The sequence below is a fragment of the Melospiza melodia genome, chromosome Z (genome assembly GCF_035770615.1).
Source record: "Melospiza melodia melodia isolate bMelMel2 chromosome Z, bMelMel2.pri, whole genome shotgun sequence".
NCBI lineage: Eukaryota > Metazoa > Chordata > Aves > Passeriformes > Passerellidae > Melospiza > Melospiza melodia.
The window spans coordinates 56,615,747-56,639,326 of NC_086226.1; the positions used below are offsets into that span (position 1 = coordinate 56,615,747).

Here is a 23,580-nt window from a genome sequence, read left to right on the forward strand (position 1 = left end):
TCAGGAATTGCATGTTCTTAGTATGCACCACAGATTATGAATTCCACAGAAATATTATAGTGAAGTAAATAAATAAATTAAACTGAATCTACACCAGAGAACCATTATGCCTTGGCAGAACACCTTAAGACCATGCAGCCCTTATCAGCTAATGTTTCTAATAAGTAGAAAACATTTCATGTTCAAATTTCAGCTGAGATAAAGAAGAATTTTGAAGAACCTGGATAGCTGTCTCTAGGAATTTTTTCTATCCTTTCCTTCCTTATGAATCAGTATGAAAAAGGGCAGAAATTAGGAGGAGACAGAAATAATAGAATGTTACTCAAGTCAAAGAAAGGACACATAAAGGTGACATCGTAGTAGCACGTGTCTCTTAGACCACCTGATGAGATGGAACAAATAGACAAAGCCTTCTATAGTCAGATAGAAGCAGCCTCACATTCTTAGGCCGTGGTCCTCACAGGGAACTGCAACCACTCTGATATGTTTTGGAGGCATAGCACAGTAGGGCACAGGCAACAGAAATGGCTCCTGGAATACACTGATGACAACTTCCCACTTGCCAAATATGTGCAGCAATCTGCAAATACTGCCTTGTGCATAAAGAATGCTATTAAGTATTGCAAGCCCTCTGTGGTGAATGACAGATATTTTGATATGTTTAACTATCAGCTACTGGCACAAAATCAGACTGCCAAGTGAGAAGCAATAAGGAAGATTAAAAAGCTCAATGAGTGGATACAAACAGTGGGGCTCCTTCACCTTCTGCTGGGACACTTCACTACCAGCTGGTAACACCTCTGATTCACTGAATACCTAAGGTTAGGACAGGGAGTGTGTCCCAAGTGAAAAGTTCAACACCAAAAAAAATGCAACCCAAAAACCAACCACCCAAAAACAATCCACCAAAAAACCCCCTCAAACAAACAAAAATCCACCCCAACACAAAACAAAATAAAATAAAACCCCAGAAAACCAACACAGCAGAAATTAGTACTGAAAAATGTTACATTCGTCTTCAAAATATCAAGGTACAGAAAGTTCTATCAACTTGTTATTTACCTGAAAGGAAGATATGAAACACTTCCTGACAATATAAGCCTGTACACATCTTCTGGGGATTCTCTCAGGTATATTATCTATTTTTGGAAAAAGACAGAAAAGGAAAAAGATTATTTTAAGATAGACTTCAATAATTTCAAGTAATTTGTTTACTACAGAAGGCATAATTAATTATCACAGAGTGCAAAAGTGCTGGAAAAGAGTGGAATCAAGAACAAATGTTTCAAGTGTGCAACAATAAAACTAACATAAACAATAAAAAATCTTGTCAATCTAAAGAAATATATATTTTAAAATAATCTTTATAGATTTGTGCAGGAGTTGTTCAGCTATAGACTGCAGTGAAAAGGCTCCTGTTCAACTGAATTCTTACATTTATCTTATGACTCGGCTTCACCAGTTTGTAAATTTGTTTAAATTAAGCTTTTAAGATGTAAATCAAAACATAAAAACCTGCAGAGATATCAGTAAAGCTATCATCTAGTACACAAATTGTGGATACACACAGGAGACAGGACTAAAACAGTTATTTATGTTTGATCTTCCTACAGAACATTTGCATTAATCCAAATTCTGTACTTCCTCTTTTGCACTGCTGGGGCAATATCCAGTAACTAAATCCAGATGTCATAAATCGAGAGAAAACAAAAAACAAAAAAAACCAACAAACACACAACCCACCCCCCCCTCCCCAAAATCAACAACAAAAAAAAGAAATCTGTAGCTTCAGAAGCAAAATGCTATGAACAGAATGAATTGAACCTTCTACTGTCAAAAACACTCAGAAAAGAATTCACAAAGGACCAACTTACGAGAAATATCCGTATGGTCTTCCATCACAACATGTCTGATCCCTCTTGGATAGCCTTTAACACTAAGGTCTCCTTAAAGAATACCTAAAACTCCTCTTTTTTGCATATCTCTTCTTCAAATACCATTAAACACCATCCCCAGCATGGCCAGGAGGTAACAACTGTTAATAACAAGCTGTCATTAACAGGTCAATATTGAGTAATTTCAAGTTAATATTTTTTCTTTGAAATTGCTTTAATACTCTACAGAAAATTGTGGTTTTTTTTCACTAATTTTCAGTAAAATTATTTATTTCTTTTATACTAATGACATTTTCCCTTAGAGATATTTGAAAGTAAAAATCCTCACGAGTATTAATTAAATATCTTCCAAAAATCAAGGCATGGTGTATTTGCTTTCTGCTGCTCTGGACATTTTTTCTTTAAAATGTTGGCATTGCCTTTCAAATTTCTTTGATGCTACCGAAAGGCCAGTTTGAACAAATGGCTTAACATACCTTAAACATCCTCTCTCCACACACACACACAGAAAACAAGAGTTAGAACAGATGTTGCTAAAAAAAACCCAACAAACAAACTCAGATTGAAACACAACCCAAAGAGACAGCTAAAGCAGACATGGCCAACAGGTGACCCCTTTGATTTTCCTGATTCAATTAGTGTGTTAAGTATTTTCAGAGCATTCTTCCCTTGAAACTGGCAGAAGAAAACAGAAAAATAAATCTTTCTTGAGACATAGCTAAGTAATGAAAACGGCATGTTTTTTGTGTGTGTGCTTTCACTGGGGAGGGATAAGTGACTTCTGCATTTATATTTGCAAGTATACACTCAAAATAGAAAAGATACTTCAAAAGCCTCCCCAAATATTATTGAATAACTTAGCCTCTGACAGCAAAGTTCACTTTTTATTCTACAGGCATTCATTGCCTGATTTGGATGTAAAGGTTATCTTTCAAGAAATTTCAAATTGTGTGCGTTGCTAATTTGCATCTTGCAGGACAGTGAACATATTGCCAGCAACCATACACATCAAGCACTTCTTGTTTATCAGGAAGAGAGCCCTGTTCCTGAAAAACTTACAAACCCAAGACATGAAATGGAATTAAAAAACAGACAGTAATTAGACAGGGTTTGTAGCCAGAAATGAGTCACCTGGAAAAAAACGGATTAAAGAATCACAGAATCAATTAGGTTGGGAAAGATCTCTGAGATCATTCTAGTCCAACCTTGCCCAAACCATGACCATGTTAACTAGACCATGGCACTGTGTGCCACGTCCAGTCTTCCCTTAAACATCTCGTCCACCATCTCCCTGGGCAGGCCATTACAATGTTTAATCAATCCTTCACCCTTCCTGTGAAGAAATTCCTCCTAATGTCCAACTGGACTTAAGTGCTATCACTGTGTAGTATATAGAGTACTGATCGTACCACAGGCAAATAGAAAGGCAACTAATACTACGTGATTTTGTAAGCTTGTATAAAAGCTCAGCTGAGGTTTGAGAGAAATCCTTGGCCTTTCTGAGCTACCAGCTTCTTAAAGGAAACAAGACAGAATGCAGAAGAATTTGTTTACAAGTGTAACAGCTGCAAGACAGAATTTTTTCTCATTTCACTGTGTTGTATTAAAATAAGTCAGTTAGTTCTATTTTATCTCTCAAGCACAGATCCTGCTTCTGAAATTACATTACCAGTGAAACTGCTAGAAATACCTTTTTAACATACACAACATACATGCATAACAACATCCATCCATCTGTCCATCCGTATGTGTATGGACTTTTAACACAGCTGCATAAGAATACTTCCTCCATACAAAGACATTTAAAAAAAAACCAATCTGATTTTGCAAAGCAAAAATACAACTTGTATTATTCAACTGAAGCAAAATGCAGCATATTTACTGAAGAATAACACTTATTCTGAAACAAAGAGAAATCCTGTTACGCTCAGCTATGACACTACCACACACACAAAAGACACAACAAGTGAAGAGCTGCAGAGACAGCAGTTGATGAAATGGTCAGATAGTGCTCTCAGTTGAAAGTGCTTGCAAAAAAATTAGGTTAGTATGAGAATAGCTAGATGAGTGCAATGGTATAGAGTGCTTCAAAAGGGAAGAATGACACTCACACATAATGGGAAAGACCATAAACAGATAATTACTTCACAAGGAAAGTATCTTGGCAGTAACACAACACAAGAAGCTGTGATATCAAAGTGGAGACATAATCAGTTTCTGCCACAGGTTAAGGGAGTACACAGCTAGAAATCCCGGATGTAACCAAGGCTGGATGAAGGCTAAACATGGGTGGGGCCTGCTTTTAGTTGGGGTTAACCAAATTCCATGTATGGTTAACAGGTAAGACTGAAGTAGCAAAGCTCAGAGAAGCAGATGTCAAGGCAGCAGAGGCCACACATCTGCATTAGGAAATGGTCTGCACCAAAATAATTCTATCAGTAGACAGAGAGCCAGCATTGCAGATCTGACATCTTTACTATATAAAACTTCCAGCAGCTTTTAAGCTTAACAGCTGGGTTTAGTCTGTTCCTGCAGACTGAATGCCCCTTATCTGTAGGGATTGCTCCTACACTGCTCCATGAAGTGAACCAAAATGCAGTAGTTAGCAGTTAAGGAAAGATTCAGTTAAAAAAATATTTCTGACACATCTACATCTATATAAAACTGAATATAATACTGTTTCTGACCTGGAGGAGGCCAGGGAAGCCTTAAAGATGAACAATTTCATTGGAATGATGTGAATGAACAAAGTACTAAAGAAAGCAAATAAACAGGAAAGTGAAAGTAGTAGTGATCAAATACCTGTAGCAGACAGAAGTGTTGAAAGAGAGAAGGACGTTCTAAGGCAGCAAGCAGAACTGAAGTTTTAGAAAACTGAAAGTTTTAGAAAAACTGAAAACTGAAGTTTTAGAAAAGAAGAGAATGGAAATGTTGATCTAATGAATAACAAAACAAGATATATTTGTAAATTAATGAGGTATGTACTGGGGGAAGGAGAGGAAATGAGAGAAGACAAACTCCAGAAATCAAAATATACAACAACTGAAACTAAGTTGTCCAGATGCTGATTACAACTTATGTTTCTGCTATGCTTTCTAAGATGATGAAAACCTTCACAAATAAAGCTGTTTTCTTAGGTTAATGCTAATAAAGCAACCAACAAAAATGACTACTAGAAAGATAAAAATATTAAACTAAATTTAAAGCAATGATATTAGGAGTTATTTAGTAGAAGCATTCACTCTCTGGGATAATTTTTATCCTTCTGTGTATATACAGATGAAGAAAAGACTATTAGAATTTTACACTTATTTCCCAAGAGGATTCCTTCCTGCAGTTAGGGAAATATTAGGCAAAAAAAGGCCTTCTTTCAAAAAAAGCTTAGTCAATGCGGCATGCATCTACAGGTTCAGCTTTTAGAATTTTCCTACAGTCATATTCAAGTGCAGATAGGAGTATACATACCTATCTATACACACAAAAATAAAAACAGAAAAGCCCTTAAAATCTTTTAGAAATCTTCTACTTAAGTACCTTTCAGGAAAATTGTTATTATAAGGAATTGATATCTTTCAAATCAAACATATCATTTTATCACAATCTGCAATCATGTGTATACAGAAAATTTACAAATTTGTTTTTTTATGCATACAAAAAAAATATACCACTGAACTTCAACATATAGCCAGGAATTTGCAATTAGCAGTTGAACTACTAACAATGCTCTAATAATCCTTTCCATTTAGGACATCTATTTCTAATTAAGGAACTACAGGCACCTCTGTGAATGGTCAAGAACCATCCAAGCACTGAACACTGAGAAAGGTGCTCTCAAGCACTCCTCCTAACAGTGCTGTGCAGTCAAAACAGCTGCCTTCAAGTTCACTCAATGAAATACAAGGGTTTGTAGGATTACATGACCCAGTCTTTATTTAGGAGCATTTAAAATCAACCAGAGAATGAGAGCTTTTAGCAAGCCATGTTTTCATCTGATTCATTAGTGTTTTCAATCCAGCCTTATTTTTCAAGCAACCATTTCATAGATTGGAGTTATAATCATTGGAATGATATTCACAATAGGACGCAAAGTATTCCTGGTAGAAAGGGAAATGAGTCTCTGGTTAAAAAAGGCATCTTAACTTTCAATACATGGCACTGCCAAGTAAAATAATAATGCTGCATATAAGACCAAACATGTTTAGTAATAATAATCTATGACATAACTTGCTGCTTTCTCAATAGGCTATTGAAATAAGCTTTACTGTTAGAAACTATATCAACTCAAGTCTGTAAATAGCACTTTAAATTCATATCTATGATGTGCTCAATACAATCATGTTTATCCACCTGCTCACCCGCAAATGTGAAATCTGCTTAAGGCTGCTACCTAAATCATATATTTTACCAACCATGCTCACTTAGAAGCCAGAAAATAATGAGATAATTAATTTTAAACTGCTTATAAGTGAATTTTATGTGATACAACTTTGTTCCAAAAATGTCACTCTTCCAAGATGGCCTGAACTGCTGTAAACAGCAAACAATTAAACCCATTCTGAACAAATAACTGCTGTGTGTGACCAGACTCAAACACAAACTCATACAGTTTTTATAACTTTAAACTGTCAAATATTTTATTCCATTAAAACCTCAATGGGATATACTACTCAGTTAGTAGATTAAATTTCTAGCAATTTCCTTAGGACAAAATGTTAGATGTTGCAAAATTAAAATATAAGTTTATTAGAACAAAAAGATTCCTGTATGGATTTGTATTGTAGTGAAGAAATGCATGTGGCCAACAGTTTCGTCACTAGCAGAAACAGAGTCATTAAGTGGACAAAAGAGACAGAGAGTGAATAACTGCCTGTCTCTGGCAACTCTCTTTGTTCATCATAAACAAAAGCAAGAAACCTCCAATTACCTTTTAAACAGCAGAGGAAAGTATAAAAAACCCTGAACTGATTGGATCGGGTGCATCACTATTTTATGCCAGATAAGGAAGTAACCTAAGGCTATAGAGTGAGGGACCTCCAAAAGAACAACCTTTCTTCTTCTATGGAGACAAGCAGTTTTGTGGGAGCATACTGGACTAGAACCTAGTAGCAACAGCCGGAAAAGCTGCTGCTGTGAAGATAATCATGATTTCCCAAATACAACTCAGAGAAGGTAGCATTTTAGAGGACACAAACTCAGAGACAGCCAAGACTCTAGGTAACTTCTGGTTAAATGAAAGGTCAGTACTTTGTCCATCTAGTCTCTGTCACTTGCTCATCAAGCACCTCTCACCAAAACATAGCTGAGGGTGAACATGGTTAACCCACTCTAAATTTGAGCACTGCCACAGTTATCCATTCACCACCACCCAGCCTGGATCACTAGAACGTTTATCTCAGGCTTAGCCAGAGATAATTCTGCAAGTGTCACACTAAGAACAGAACAGTTCAACATCACAGCAGTGGGTGCCAATTGATTCTCCAACCTCCAGCTTCTACCCAGCATTAGGCCCACAACTAGGAAGGATACTAACAAATTGAAAAGGCAAAAAACCAATACTATGGATTAGAACGGATGAAGGAAACGCTGCTTACCCTGAAGAAAGAAGATGAGAAAATAGACAAAGTACAGAGATGAGTCCTGGAGAAGGTGACCTGAATTACAGCAGTTCATGGGGCGGTACCCTGGAAGGGTCACCCTCCAAGTACATAATTAGTGCCAGGCCTGAGAAAAAAAACACTGTTACTAAGTTAATGTAGCCAAGGGGAGAGGGGGGAGTTTGGGAATCGGGTGGACAGGGCACAGAGGGTACATTTTCTTTCGTAATATAGAAGGAGCAATGATGGAAGAAGCAGACTTTCCTCACCCACAGCCAAGTCCTGGTGAAAATCAAGAGAAGCCACTGTAGATATCAACTCAGAAGACCATTGCTGCTTTGGTACTGTGGTAAGGCCTGAACAGTGCAGATAGCTTTCAAGGAAAAGATTTTTCTTTAAAAGGTGAAGAACAAAGCTTCCCCCCACACCCCCCTTCTTTCCCTTTTCCCCCTCCACCCAAATAAAGTGTAAACATTCAACCCCAACACACTGAATTCTGGCTACCCTTTGTGTGGCTGAATGTGCCAAATTTTTGCTAACCTGCATAGAAGAATATTATTCCCATGATGTCTGCAAAAATTTAGAAACGAAATACAGATTTAAAATAGATGAAAGATGAACAATAAAGGGATTAAGGTCTAAATTGTTAAGATTTATTCTAAAAAAATTGTATTTTATTCTAAAGCTACATATACAATAATGAAATTGTAAACTTAATTCTTCAATCTTAAGGCCATGTTATACTGAAGAGCTTGAGTTAGGCTTTGCTGTCACATCAAAATACACCTGGAAGGAAGCAGGAGATGCAGGAGGGGGGAGAAAGAAGTATGTAGTCTGGAGAGTTCATAAACTATCTCCACTGAAGAGGAAAGAAAGACAAGTTAGGTGAACGGGAATGGGGGAAACATTAAAACACATCAACTGTGAAGAAAAGACTGAGAACAGACTTTGCTTGAAAACAAGAACACTAACAGCTGCCCTTACCACATCACAGTTAATGAAGACTTTCATAATTGCCTTAGTAGTAGGAGCATATCCCCACATGATATATACACACACATATACATTTGAACAAAAGATGACAAACAAAAAATCATGCTAATATATTGCAATTCCTTTAAGTAGAAATTATAATATTCTGTTTAAGAATACAAGTTTGAGGTCAACAAGCCTTTGAAAAGACATGCTCAGAAGTTGAACATTTATCAGGACAGAGAAGTCCCAGAGGAGAGATAGTCATATACAGTTCATTACAGTTTTATAGCTTAACTGTAACTGTGCTTCAAAAAAACCCAAAAGATAACAAACCCAGAAATTACACAGACTCACTGCGCCTTGCTATTCTTGAAAACCTTGCTGTTATTCCTAGCAAGTAACTTGTAGCACCTGCACCTACAGAGCATCCCAAAACTGTGCTTATCAAACACTTTCAACCAAAGTAGACAAGCACTATTTTTGTGCTTGTCTGCACAAATCTGAAAAGACCCTTTCTACTTCCTTGCTCTTCCCTGAATGAACCAGAACTCCCTCAACGTAAGGCATTGCTTACCCACAGAGCTCCTCAACCCTGTTGAAATGGGAACCTATCATGAAGCTAAATAAATAGAATCAAGTAAGAAAACACATTCAATCCACAGAAAACAAAATACAGTATCAACCTACAACTTACACTGTAAGATCAGAAAATAAATTATGACAATCAGCTCAAGCAACAAAGAGTATTACCAACACGACACAGTCTGATTAACTAAAATTATAGAAAAACTCCTTAAAAGATTTGACCAGTATCTGGATGGATCTTCAACAAAAAGCAAAGCATTCTGAAACTAAAGAAGGTAGACACTTAAGCCTACATATGTTTTTAATATAGAAGTAATCAATATTTCCTTTTAATCATGAAATATGCTGATGGACATGTTTATCAGGCATTCTGAACAGATCCCATATCATTGCTTGCTCCACAGACAACAATCCAATTCTCCCTACAGAAAGCAAAAATATGGGACAAATATGTGTGAACACTTGAGCAATGAGCTCTGTAATTAAGCTTGCCTCTTCATGAAAGATCATCAAAGAAGGCCATGGGGAAAAAAAAGCCTCAGGGGCATAGTTTTTCTTCTGTGATCTTTCTTCAGTGGAATCCCTCCTACACAAAACTGGGAAGAAATTCTACCCCACTGTAAAGAAAAAGCAGTATCAAAGTCAAAATGTATTGCACTGGAAAGAAAATCAGCATCTAGCTAGAGCTAGCTCACAATCTTAGACTTGCAAATTTGCAAGATAGACATGCCTACATACGACTGATACTAGTACTGTGCTTCACTTTCCCATAGGCCTTTCAGGGAAACTGCCAAAATACTCAATGTGTACAATACAGTAACTTAAGCACCTCTCCAGACTCTGAGAACAATGGTGGTTTTGCCATATTTTTTTGCCATATGCCACGTGTCTGCAACTAGCCCTACCACATGCCTTGACTGGGCAGTCATCATCTCTCTGTGAGCAAGCATCCTTTCTTTACTCTCAACTCCCTCTTCCTTCACTGCAGCTCTCTAAAGCAGAAACTGCCTATTCATCTGTACAACAACCTCCATTTCTAATTACTGTGCTTTGGATTGTCATAAACCATACATATTAATCTTTTATTCAAGACTGTTGAAGAACTTACCTTCACTTGCATGCTATTATTGTGACATGGTAGGGCTACCAGGTGATCAAAAGTAAGATTTATTTCAGGTTTTCTGTATACTTTTGCATAGTGAACCACAGTTTTTTTCCTATTAGATTGTTTTGCCATTAGTTAATCTTCTGTACCAAAATTCTGCTCAGAATGTCAGCTGCCCTGCCACACAGTGCTACTACAACACATATTTCCTAAAAGCTGCAGCTGTTTTGTCAACATAATTCCTTAACAGCAAACAAGCCTAATTACTCATATTTCCAGTCTCCATGCAGTTTAAGATTGCACAGGACTACAACAACATTCCCAATTCAAATACCAAGAGTGACATGTTTTGAAATTTAGTTCTCAATTTGTAAGAAGTGCTATAGAATATAGACAACAGAGAAACCCCAGGGAACAGAAAGTGGACATCCTGCATGATGCAGAGAGGCAGCAAGGAGACTGTCTGCATCACAGAAAGTACTGTGTAGCCTTTGCAGCCAATAAATAGGAACAACCTAAGGCTACATGAACCAATCTCTCAAATCTCCAACATCAAAAAGTGCACAGCTTCTTATTTCATTTTATTACTCAGTAAACAAGAGAAATGGTTACAACCAAGATGTTTTAAAAGTCAAAACAGAACCTGAATATGGTGTATCACAGCTTACAGCCTGAAGAATTCAACATTTTATTTCTTGACTACATTTCTGTGTACCAAACACATGCAGTTGTGATATAAAGTCAGCCCTTTACTCCTCTGCCGCCACAGACTTGGCTTAGTACCTTCTCAGCCACTTTGTATCTTCCCAGGTTTTAGACAGGCTCTCAACCTATCATACATTCTCACTGCTTCTCCCAGATTAATGGAAGAGATTACTTTGTACTAGAGAAGAAGCAGCTGGGAAGGAGTGGTTTATTTACACATGCACTGGGCAAATGATACATTATACTTCAAGCAAAATACTATGTTTCTATTATAAAAAAAAGAAAAGAGGTTGGGTGGTTGGGGAGATGCAAAACTTCAAGAAGCAATGATCTTTTCCAAATGAAATTATTAAAACTGTTTTTTTTTTTCCGGCAATGCTCTTATTTCTTAAGAACAAAAATGGCAGTAGGAAGGAAAAAAACTGAAATCATACAACTTCACTAACATATATTCTGGACCTTAGAAACTTCCTTATTATATGCTTCACTACTATAATTACATTAGTAGGATGATTATTCAAGAGGAAAGTACTGTTTTTGTCTTGCTCTTCTAAAAATTGAGTATAAAAAATTAACACAATCAGCAGCTGTTGTAAAAATTTAAATACTTACTGCGTAGGAGCCTATGAGGAATGCAGCGTTTGCTTGCTTTTTCTGATCAAAGCCAGTATAATGAATTATTTTCTTCCTTATCAATGAAAATGACTGTATCAAGAAATGAACAAGATCATGATTTTTCATTTTAGACCTTTTATACCTTCTTTTATAAAATCAGAGAAATGCAAGAGTTTGTTTACCTCCTTTCATCCAGCTGTAGTCAGAGAACCAAAAAGACTGTGGAGTAGTCCCTCAGAAGCTTTGGAAAACTGCATTGCATCCCTACCTAAATTTTTCCAGTATTTTCCCCAGTATCCAGCCAAAATAATTTTTGATAGAAATTACTGAAATACTTTGTTTTTCTTCTTAAATGCATTCATATTTTTAGCTTGCATTTTTTACTTCAAGCCTTATGTAAGAGATAGCCATTTATGAGAACAGAAAGAGGCATTCTCAGAAGCAACACAAGTATATTAAAGTTGTAAAAATTTTAAAATCAGAGTTACACCTTTTTGTTCATTTTTCAAACTCAAATGTAGATAAATCCACTAGTACTTGTTTCTAAGGATCAGAACCATGCTTAGATTAAAATATTTTGAAATTATTTCTAAACTTTATCATAACTACTTTTTTTTAGGTGTCTTCTTGGCTTGGCATACAGTTTCTCTATGTATCTTAGAATGTGGGTGGAATGGTATTTTCAATAGAAAGGACACACACATCAGGTGGCTGTTATCCCCTAACTAGCCCTTGAAATAAATTCTGATGTGCTTGAAACTGCCCACTTTGATCAACTGCTAAGCTATCATAAAATGTCATTTTATGCATTTAAATAGCAATGTTACCTCTTCAAGATACCAGATTAAATGCATTCAAGACAAAACCTCAGATCAGTAGCAGAAATATGTTCTCAGAAAGCCTAACATGTCAGACACAAGACATGGAAAGGGACTATAACATAGAAGCAACTATTTTGTTGCTTCAGAGCATCCAATATACAAAAATCAGAGAATCTCATCTCTAATGAACACAGTTACCCACGTGGGAGTTTCCCACCTCCCAGCCCGGACCACTAAACAGGTTTATCTCAGGCTTAGCCAGAGACAATTCTGCTAGTGCCCCTGTAGGAACCGAGCAGCAACATCACACCCATGGGTGTCAATTGCTTCTACAACCTGAAGAATAATAAAGCAAGTCTGAATTCTACAAACTATTATCTGCGACAGACATCAAGGAATGAAAAAAAATACCCTCTTATTCTATTATGTGCGGTATATTTCCTACTTCTCACAGTTCAGTGGCAGTTTAAAGATCTGAGTAGTTTTGAAGAGGCAAACCATGATTGACATTAACAAAAATAAGCTTTTTTATCTGCCAAACAGGTTTTATACTCCAGCATCTACTAAAGGTGAACTAACTTGTAGTAAGTTGTGTTAATTAATTTAAGAAATCTGTTTTAAACACACTCTGCTTTATCAAGAGCCCAATCCCAAAAATTACTCAGCTCCTGTAAGAGAAAATAATCTGCAGTACAAGCAGAGCAGCCTCCTTCAGGCCAATGCTATCAATGCTACTAAATATCAAATGTTGTTCATAATTGAAGAATGTCAGCATCAGAAGAGAAGGCCAAGTCAAACAAAAATAATTTCAAATAAAAACATAGCACTACACCTTCAAGCTCACTCAATACTGTCAGATTGTCAATAGGACAGAAATCCAGGAAAAAAGCTTTTCCTATATAAGAGGCTGTATTAATTCAGCAACTGATCTTCTAGAAGCTTAACAATAGTTACTGCCACAGTTGTGTATCTTCTGTAAGTGAGTGAGTGAATAAATAAGTGAGTTTTCCACCCTGATCCTCCTCCTCCCTAAATTCACCTCACCAAAATATAGCATTCATATTCAGAATTCAGCTGGGTTAGGAAAACAGGAAAGCAACTGAACAATAGCAACAAAAGAAATGTTGGCCTATTTGTTTTTGCTTTTTAAAAAGCCAGTAATAATTGGTTTTTGAATCAAAACCCAAGTATTACCTTTAATTTCCTATTTAGCTTGCAGCAGTATCTGTAGACCATTGCCAGATTGAGTGGTCCAAAGTCTGCATAGAAACTGTTAGAAGAAATGAGAAAACTTGTACATGACCCCAGTAAATACCTTTTTTTTAAACAAGACACACAAAGTTGTAATAGTATACATGTGATATACGTACATCATTCTAAAAACAAGCATGCTCTCTTACATAAATACATACTGTTTTGTTGGAGGAAATGTTTTGTCATCTTAAACATGGACTACATTTTTTTTATTTTACACACAGCACCATTTGAAACCAATAGCCCCGGACTTTAAGAACTATTTCTCGCTACTGTATCACTCTATGACAAAAGTTTTTAAACTCTATTTAAAGAGGACCTCATAAGCTTTACTTTAAAAGAAGGCAACTTGTGCTAGAGAAAAGTGAACACAGAGAATAAAGATTTATTAGTGCATTAAAAACCAGCAAGCATGCCCTTGATCAAAACTATTTGAAGAATTAGCAACATTCCACATCATGTAAAAGACAAACACTGCTCACTACAGGGGAAATAATATATCCATTGTCAGCTCATAAAGGCTTGAATTGACTTTACCATTTTCTTGTCTGATTCTAGGAAGTTCAGACATTCCACTTAATACATGAGGAACCAAAGACACCCCTTTTAGTCTGGCAATGTGCACTTCTAAATTTATATGGCTGTTTCATGTTTCTGTGTCTTCGAACAAGAATGGGTACAATGAAAGCTTCTGCTTTGAAGATGTTTTTAAGAAATCCTGATGGGAAAGCAAGAAACCCTTCAAAAGCCTATAAATCATCATGGCACGAAGTCTTAGAAGACCAAACTCATGGAATTAATTCTCCAAGGAGACTAATTCCTCACTGCTGTTGTTCTGACTAATTTATTTCTGTCAAAAAAGGAAAAAAACCCTAACTTGGTACTTACTTCTCATACACAAGTTCATCATCTATGCAGAAATAATGGGTATTTGCAGCTCCACTCTTTGGTTTTTGGTAGAGAATTGCAAAATAAAGGCGATCTGAAATGCAAGAAAATTGGAAGCTTTTATAAACATAATGATTTTCTGCTAAAAGTCTGAAGTATTACTTGTCAATGGGACAACATTAAATGGTTTAGAGTGAAGAAAAGCTTCCTTTAAGTATTAAATTAGGTATTATTATTTCTCCAGTGTTAAACAAACAAGGCACACAAAGATTGAGGCTTTTTGCTCAGCAGCATTCCCATAATCCACAGCTCTTTAGTGTTCTTTCCCAAAGTGTTCCTTGTTTGATGATTTTGCAAAATAGCAGGAGCCTGACTTGCACCCACACACACAGCAGACACCTCCTTTATCAGGTTTGGTTCCACTCCAAATACCAATGCACACACACCATCCCTCAGACTAAAGCACAAATCCCTCTGCACCTCTGATTCCCTACATTAAACTAAATGGTGAAGCACACTCACACCAAACACAGGCACTCCTTTCTGTAAAGCCATGATTTTGACAGTAGTGCCATACAAATTAAAGCCTGCAGGCAACAGACTCGGGAGGTATCCAACATGCTGCCCAAGGGAGCACCAGCCAAGCCCCACCTGGACATCTCCAACTGAATTCTCATCCCCATCCCAGCTGCCCCTTCAAAGCCTGTGTGTCTGCAGGCAGGAGACATCTTGTACTTGCCGTGGCTTCCTTTGTTAAACTGAGGGGAAAAAAATACCAGTGGTATTCACATAGATATAAATTACTTTTATGGCCGGGGAAGCTGAAGTCCCAGTGAACTTTAAACACTGACTGTGCTCCTGCTATAAATTGCTGTGCTTGGGGTAATTGGTCAATAAAAATTGAGGCTTGCAGCACCACTGCAATACTTGTCTTCCTCCTGCTGAGAAAATATCATCATAAAGTATTTGAATTAAAATTCAGACCTAAAAGGAAAGCTTTTTTTTTTTCAAATTAAGTTCCTAGAACAGATATTATGTAAGTATCAAAACAGATCACGTGTATTATTCCAAAACATGATCTGTGGTGAGGAAAATCTGTATGTCAGTTTTTATACAGCAGAGGGGGGAAAAAAAATCACTTCAAGCTTCAAAAAAGCATCATCCATGACCACCACTTAGAAATCACCACCTGTATCTTGAAAATACCTATCCAGGTACACCCTGAAAGGAGTTACCATATCTATATTTCAACAGTCACATGCTCAGTGCTCACCTACATACACTAGGATCTCAAGGGCTCGGGTAGAAAAGTCCACCAAAAAGAGTACAATTTCTTAATGCTTTTTTCAGCAGAACAGCAGCCCAATGTGAGTGGTTTGGCTTAAACATGTACAGATCAGGAGCAACATTGGGATGTATAGTACCTCCTAAGCAACTCAGGCACCAACCTCCTTACTTTCTAGCAGAAGCAAGGCATCCAACTTGCTTAATTAATTTCTAATAGACCCATTCAGTAGCAGAGCAACTTCAAGTACTAAATGTGCTACTCTGTACTTCCAAGCACTTACCAAATAATTCCCTAAAAGCAAGACAAAGGATAAATGTGTGCATTTTTAAGAAGTGACTAAACTGCCCACAAAGTGCATTATGTGTGGAGAAGCAAGTGCACTGATACTTCAGCTGAGTGCAAAATATGCTATGACAAAAACTGCTTCATAGAGAGGCAGTCCTGGGGTGGACTTTTGCGGGTAGGGTAGCTCCCCATCACGGTGTTAATCATTGAGCTCTGTCAAGGTGGATTTGAATGAATTAGAAACTGTAACAGGTATCCCTGCCCTGGGCAATACTAAAAAAAAAAAAAAAAAAAAAAAAAAAAAGAAAAAAAAAATAACAAGGGAAAAAAAGGAAAAAGAAAAAAAAAAAAAAAAAAAAAAAAAAAAGAAGGGGAGAAAAAAGAAAAAAAAAAAAGGAAAAAGAAGGCAAGAAAAAAGAAGAAAAAGAAAAGTGGAAAACAAGGTAAAAAGCTGCTTTGCTGACTTCCTTCCCTCTGCTCTGAGAATGACAGCTAATGTATGCAGGAGAACGAAGGGCAAAGGAGGAAGCAGAAAGGAGAACTGAGAGGATGTGATATCTAGGGATTGTATTTAAACTGGCGTTGCTAGATTAAACACATGTCACTGCAGCCCCAAGCTATAATTTCACACCACTTCTAAACTGATTTAATAGCTAGCTGCCACCAGGTTCCTTAGAAGGAAAAATCCACTGAGTTAGTTCACTGAACCAGCCTGCTGGGGGTTAAGAGCAGGAATATGCAGCCAAAATTTTTCCCTCCATGGCATCTGTCCTTAAGTGCCAGTCTAATTATTGACTAGACTGAGCTCTCCCTCTTCATTGTACACAAACAATAACCACATCAAAGTCTGGGAAGAATGGCAGTAGTACTCAAACACCACCTTTTTACCTTTTTGCACTTCAGCTTCTTCAAAGAAACTTTACATCACTTTTGAAAATATAGAAGTACTTTGCAAAGAGCAATCCAAAATCTTCAAATACAAAAGAAGGACAAAAATGAAAATATATATAGTTTGCACAGGTCAAAGACCTAAAATAATTTAGCATTTTGCTCCAAACCCAGATTTGGAATAAAAGAATCACGTGCATCCTCAGTGCTCATACTGTTACTGAAATGCTTCTGCAGCTTGCAAAAATGTCCAGCAAAAATAAGAATTCCTATCTTGAGCAAGCAGTGTGTATGTGGCCTTCAGAACTGCTATTGGCAATGGTTCTGCTCTGGTATCTCTGAACTGTGCTCATTGTTGCTATTCTTAAAACACCTGAAAGAAACTTGAGTTTAATGAGTTTACAGAAGTACCTCACAATAAGAGCAGTGTGAGTCAAATGCCAATATCCTAACAAGCTGTCCACTCCTATGCACTGCTAACAATTAAGCCCTATTATGTAAACAGCAGGCTCCATCTTTTTAACATGTTTCCTATGGGGAGATTTTGGAATGAAGAAATTTCCTGTAAGTGTATTTACCCTTCTACTGATTTACCAGTCCAGCATCTGACAAATGCTGTATTACTCACCACGTCTGTTTTTACCTGTTTTTTTTTTCCCAAACACATTCCAAGTTCTATTTAATAAAGGATTAGCGTGTTGTGATTTTTTTAACAGAAATTAAGAGAAAGGAGAATTCCTTCATTAAGGATCTGATTGCAGGATTGAAAGTTTATACATAAAATACACTCAAGCACTGATCATTTGATTTCACTAGGATTTTACAAAGGTTTGGACTGCCAGGAGCAAGGCTTCCCTCTCATTATCTTCGTACTTCCTTTGCTAATTTTAGCTCTTTAGTATTTCATTTACATATAGTGCACTTGAGCACTTCCTAATTTCTGCAAATTTCTGATAAAAAATCATCCTAAAACTATCAAACTAGAGCAGACCTTTCTAATCATCTCTCAGAAGAACGACAGAGTAGGGCTCACGGCCTTACAGGCTGCATCTGCTCTGCAATTAAGAGATATGGCTGCAGCATTTTAGATATACTTCAAATACACTTAATTTTATCAGCCTTATATAACAGAACGGTTAAAATACATAAGCATGGATGTCACTGCAGGTATTTAATTTGAGTTACTGCTGGTAACTCAGCTAGAGAGACTAAAGTGAGCACACAAAAGACTGTCCAAGCTGATTGCAGTGTTACAGAAGGAAAAGCACTCTGCTTGTTTATCAGAGCCACAGCGTTCTGTGGAAATAGATGTGTAGAAAATTGAGAGCTACCACTTCAAAATCACATTAATGTGAATTTAGAGATGAAAAAAATAATCTCCTTCCTTTACTCTCAACAGGCCTGATGCTTCTCATGTTGTGCTGCACAGGCCTTCTGAAGAAGGAAACTTCATTAATTCAAGAATTACAGTTGGCCTTGATCATCTTAGAGGCTTCTTCCAACCTAAGTGATTCTATGACTTTAAGCGACAACTAAATATTAAATAGGCATTAGTGGCAGGACTAGCTTGCATATGATCAGCAAACATTACTTAATGCAAACAGAAATTCCACAGTTCTATTGTAAAATAGATGTCCTAGATGAGAAACTCAGTGACTGACAGTACAACAAAACCCAGTGTTAGTCTGTTTTGATCACCAGGAATGTAACCAAAGAGGAGTGTATTTCTGAATTCAGAGTTGGTATATACAATATTGTTGTGTTTGACTTAAAAAACTTCAACATATTTGTTTAAGATTTTTAGTCTTCCTATCCTTGAAAAATTTCATTAAGTGATCATCACTATGATATTTCAAATTCAGCTAGTGATAGACTTGCCAATTGGAACAACAGCCTGGAATCTGAAAAGGAAAATAAAAGTATACTAAAAAGATAAAGGAACTTTTTTTTAAACAAAAAACTATGAAAGCCTTATTTTCAGTGCCATGTCATGACTGATCGATACTATTATTTCACTTACATAGAGTGCTTCCACTCTGCTGCTCTTGACTGACACACAAGACTGCACATGTTCAGGCAGTTTCAGTGCTGGATTAGACACTAAAAGCCTTAAACATGTATTTAAAATCTTAGCTTTGGAGAAAACTCACAAGTAAGTGAGGTCATATTGATAAAAGAGTAAACACAGTTTTTGTACTGAGACAGCTGCATAATAAAAATGAATTGAAAATGTTGAGAGTCAAAATATTTGAAGCTTAATGATACTTATTAGAAGTGTCATTAGCATTCTAGAAAAATAGTTTTCTATTAGGTACACAAAGTTTATAATGACCAGCACTCCTGGAAAAAGACAACTTAATGGTTTGAAAAAAATAACAAACTGCAATACAAAACCAAATAAAACAACCCACATATCAATGAATACATTAAAATGAATATTTAATTATCAACACCTAATGACAATATAAGCAAAATTATTCTCAATGAAGACAAACAAAATAGGTATGTACACTGTAGCTTAGAGCATCCTTTAAGATGTTCAATTCTGTAAACAAAATGCGTATACATTCAACAGGAAGAACAAACACCAAGAAATTATCCATGACACTATATAACTTAAAATTTAATTCCATATCTAGCTATTGTAGTTATTTAATTTTAGAATTTACTACACAAAAAAGGTGAGAGAGAAACCCACACCTTTTGCCTGAAGTTTATGCATTATAATTCCACATCTTCTTTAAAATGCTCTTTATAAAATAAGAGCAATGAGAAAGAAAAGGAGCTGAGGAAAGGAAATGAACAGCTTCCAAGCGTCTCACAGAGCATTGCTAAATTTTATTTAGATTATATAAATTACTTCTCTCAGAGATCAGAAGGATATGGGAATATGCTTCTAATAAACAGACTAAATGCATTCAGTTCCAGCAAATTGGATTCATACCAGCAAGCCTCATGCACTAGTTGACAAAGAGAAAATGATAAAGCTTACCATGCAGCTTAACAGACTAAAATGAACAACTTTTTAAAAGGACAGCTTTCCAGAACTAGTCTTACTAGTAACCAAGAATATTTAGACAGTTCTGATTAATAGTTATTCTGACATATGGCTGATGCATACAATTAATTACAAAATAAAGAAGTGCAATGATTACTGTAACTATTGTGGGAATAAAATACCTAGAATGGATTTGAAACTTTGCCGTCTGTGAATGTAACATCACACAACAAAAGATCCATAAATCTTTATAGCAATTTCAGTTTATGTTCTGCTTCTGTCTTTTGCAAAGATGAAAATAAGGGTAGCCTGAGGTGTTTTTAATAAGTTTGGCACTGTTTCTCTAAGCAGATAAGCTAACACAGACCTCTCAGCCTTTAAAATGGTTCAAATATTTACCAGTATGTCCATTTTTGAGAATAAGACCTTATGCTTTGTCTCCAGTACACAGCTATTAATTAGCTTCTCGAAACTGCATTATGAGAAGGCAAAACTGCCATTTCAAACCTTGACAGAACTTTAAAACAGCTGAACAAAAAGGTAAGCCTGTTAGTTTATTCTTTTAAGATTTCTCTTTAAATAAACAAGTATGACATAGCAGCAAACTAAACATTAGACTATAATTTGAATCAGAACTAGAAATTGGACAATAAACAGCAGCCACTGTGCACAGCAAGATCAAAAAAAAAAAGAAGTATTCTTAAATATAATAATCAAATTTACTTTAATCAAAGTAAAGTTAATTAAAGTGCACTTTAATCAAATTTACTACACTAGGTATGGCTGCACATGGTGAAATCCCACTGAAAAAACACAGGTCAAAGCCTAGGTGCTCTGCTGAATTTAAAAAGGTAAACACTTTCTTGAAGGAGAAAATACAGTAATTTAATGGGCTTGTTGATGCCAGACACACATTACCAGGTCAAAGCAACAGCTTCATGAGAATGGTTACAGAGATCTGTTTGCTGGAGATGTGAGCTGGACAGGGCTGCGTGGTAATACTGGCAGTAAAATCACTTTCATAGTAAAAAGTCATTATCTGTTACAAGGGGGCTTTCCACAACTGACCTTAAAATCATACTATCATCATGTCCTATAGGAACAGTTGCTGCAATAGAAACAAAACACATATGGAGTTGTTGGAGCTTTAGAGTTCTGTAGATAAGTACACCATTATGTTTCTCAGTGTAGATTAGGCCTAAAATGCTGATTTTTTTGGCTGGAATATTTAGGATTTTACTCGCTGACAGTATTAAAGCTTTTTAAAAAGAAGAATCTGGTACGCTTTGGCAGTTTACATTCTTTCTATGTTGCTATGACAAATTTTCAAAACAAAATTTTACGGTTTTCTATACATACACTTATGTAGGAGACACACTAGTTAATATAAGGAACCATGTTTTTACCACAGAAATAAAAGGTACATTGGTGCCTTTTCTTCATGTTTGCTCTTTATATTTTTGCTTGCTCTATCCACAGATATTTTCCACACTCTTCACAAAGATGTGCCGGGAGGGATAGTTCTTGCTTTTTATGAGAAGTTGTAAATACACTAAAATTCTGAGATTATGACATATGACTTAAAAAGTAATTTTTGCTGTTGTTTTTGCCTTTAGGCAAACTAAACCCAAGCCCATCTTTCAGATGGGGAGCTCAAACCTAAACACAGAATTTTCTGGCTGTGATCCAACAGGCTTCTTAAAAGAGGCAGACTCATGTGCCAACACAAAGCGCGGCTCGGAGCCTGGAGTCACGAAAGGAGGGAGGACACTGAGCAATCCTGCCTGCACAAGCTGTTGGCACTCGCATGTCAAAGGGAGGTGCGACGTTCGCCCACTATTTTACTCATTAGCCAGCAAGCCCGATATAACGGCATCAGGAGAAACAAATATCTGCATCTATCTATACATGTATCTATATATAATAGATACAGACAGATTAGATACAGATATATTTGTGCGTGCGTGCGTATATACACATTCCCCCAATACATGGAGAAACATGCTACTTTTTTCCACCCCAACAACGTGTTGAACGGCTAGAAACGCGTTTAACGTTGTTTTCCGTTCACTCTCTGGCAGGCAGAAAATGCCAGCGAGAGGCAATCGGGACTGGGTACGGCTCGGGCTACCGGGACACGGCAGGACGAGTTATCCCGCTGGACGAGCGGCGCAGTTCCCAACAACACTTGGCTGAGTGACACGCCAGAGCTCCGGGCTCGGGGACTGACCGGCCCACCGCCCGGACAGCAGCGCCTGCCGAGCGCCCCGGGCTCCCGCCGGGAATCGCACCGACGGCAAGTTTTCCTGCCCACCGCCGGCGGGACGGGACACCGCGCCGGGACACCGGGACACCCCCGCCCCCCGCGCCCCCGGCACACCCCCCTCACCCGCGATCCTCAGGCAGGTCTCCAGACCGGCGGGGGGCGGCTGCCGCCGCCGCTCCGCCTCGCCCCCCGCCGTCCGCGACGCCGCGCCCCGCGTCCTCTTCAGCGCGGGCGGCGGCGGGGCTGCGCGGCGCCGCGCCTCGGCCCAGCTCTTCCGCTTCATGGCGGAGGCGGCCGCGGCGCTACGATCCCCTCATGCCGCGGGGACCCGGCGGCCGGAGGGAGGGGAGGGACCCCGCGGCGGCGAGGGCGGCGGCGGCGGCTGACGCGTCCCCGCGGACACCGCCCCCTCCCGCCGCACCTTGGCCCCGCAGCCCGGCGGAGCGCCCGCCGCACCCCCAACGGCCGCCCCTGATTGGGGCGCGCGGTGTGGCGTCACCGGCGCGGAGCGGCGGGGGGGGGGGGTGACGTCATGGCGGCCGCGGTAACAGGTGGGCCGGGGCACGCGTCCCCCCGCCCCCGCTGCCGCGGCGCCGCCTGTCTGGGCGCGCGGCCGGCCCGCGCTGCTGACGTGGCGCCGGCTGCCCCCGGCGGGGAGCGCGGCCCGGCCCGGCCCGGGGGCCCCGCTCCTGCCGCGCTCCTGCCGCGCTCCGGCCCCGCTTCTGCCCCGCTCCGGTCCTGCTCCGGCTCCGCTCCTGCCCCGCTCCGGCTCCGCTCCTGCCGCGCTCCGGCTCCGCTCCTGCCCCGCTCCTGCCGCGCTCCTGCCCCGCTCCTGCCGCGGTCCGGCCCCGCGGCCTTGCAGCCCTCCAAGTGCCCCTCCTGACGCGTAGCGAGAGAGGAGCCCGAGCACTCGGTACTTTGTAAAGCCAGCTCAAAACAGTCCAGTTGCATGCAGTCTTCTGGTCTGAACTTTAAATGGGCTGATCCGGAAAGTTTAAATAACTGTGTTTGAATCTGCCTCTTAGATACAGCGATACTTTACAATATGCAGTTATTTTAAATGGCCGTAGCACTAAACCAAGCCGGTAGGTAAAACAGCTTCTGAGAACCACTCCCTTCCCACCTCCGTCTAATGGCCATGATGAAAGCCCTGGAGGGAGTATTCTACCATCTGCTGAGTGTGCGTATTTATGGAGGAAAACCTGCTGGAAACATTCTAGTAGCCGCTATTCACTGCGTGACTTTTTTGAAAATATCCTTTCTAAATAACACCAGTCACCTAAAATTCTTCTGACACTTCGGAAACAAATTCTGCCAAGGGTGACTGTGGCCATCGTTGTTCCAATTCATTATGAATGTGAGAGTCATTGCCTCGCAGGGGTAAAGCAAACTGTCTCAAGCTGTGGCCAGATGCAAAA

At 38.6% G+C, this 23,580-nt stretch overlaps 1 protein-coding gene across 14 annotated transcripts in view; it reads right to left on the reverse strand.

The window, feature by feature from the left end:
- Positions 1-22,445, reverse strand: part of CDC14B (cell division cycle 14B) — a 69,988-nt gene extending 47,543 nt beyond the window's left edge. For 11 of the 14 annotated variants that reach the window (XR_010031345.1, XR_010031347.1, XR_010031344.1 and 8 more), the window contains exons 1-5: positions 22,286-22,370; positions 14,438-14,531; positions 13,490-13,565; positions 11,472-11,564; positions 1,063-1,139 (exon numbers count right to left, since the gene is read on the reverse strand). Coding sequence is in view for 6 of the 14 variants with exons in the window: in XM_063181264.1 (XP_063037334.1) it covers positions 1,063-1,139; positions 11,472-11,564; positions 13,490-13,531 (212 nt within the window). In the remaining 8 variants the exon portion in view is untranslated. Of the gene's footprint in view, positions 1-1,062; positions 1,140-11,471; positions 11,565-13,489; positions 13,566-14,437; positions 14,532-22,285 lie in introns of all 14 variants that reach the window. The other 3 variants (XR_010031350.1, XM_063181267.1, XM_063181266.1) reach the window with 1 other exon arrangement.
- Between the last annotated feature and the right edge of the window lie 1,135 nt (positions 22,446-23,580).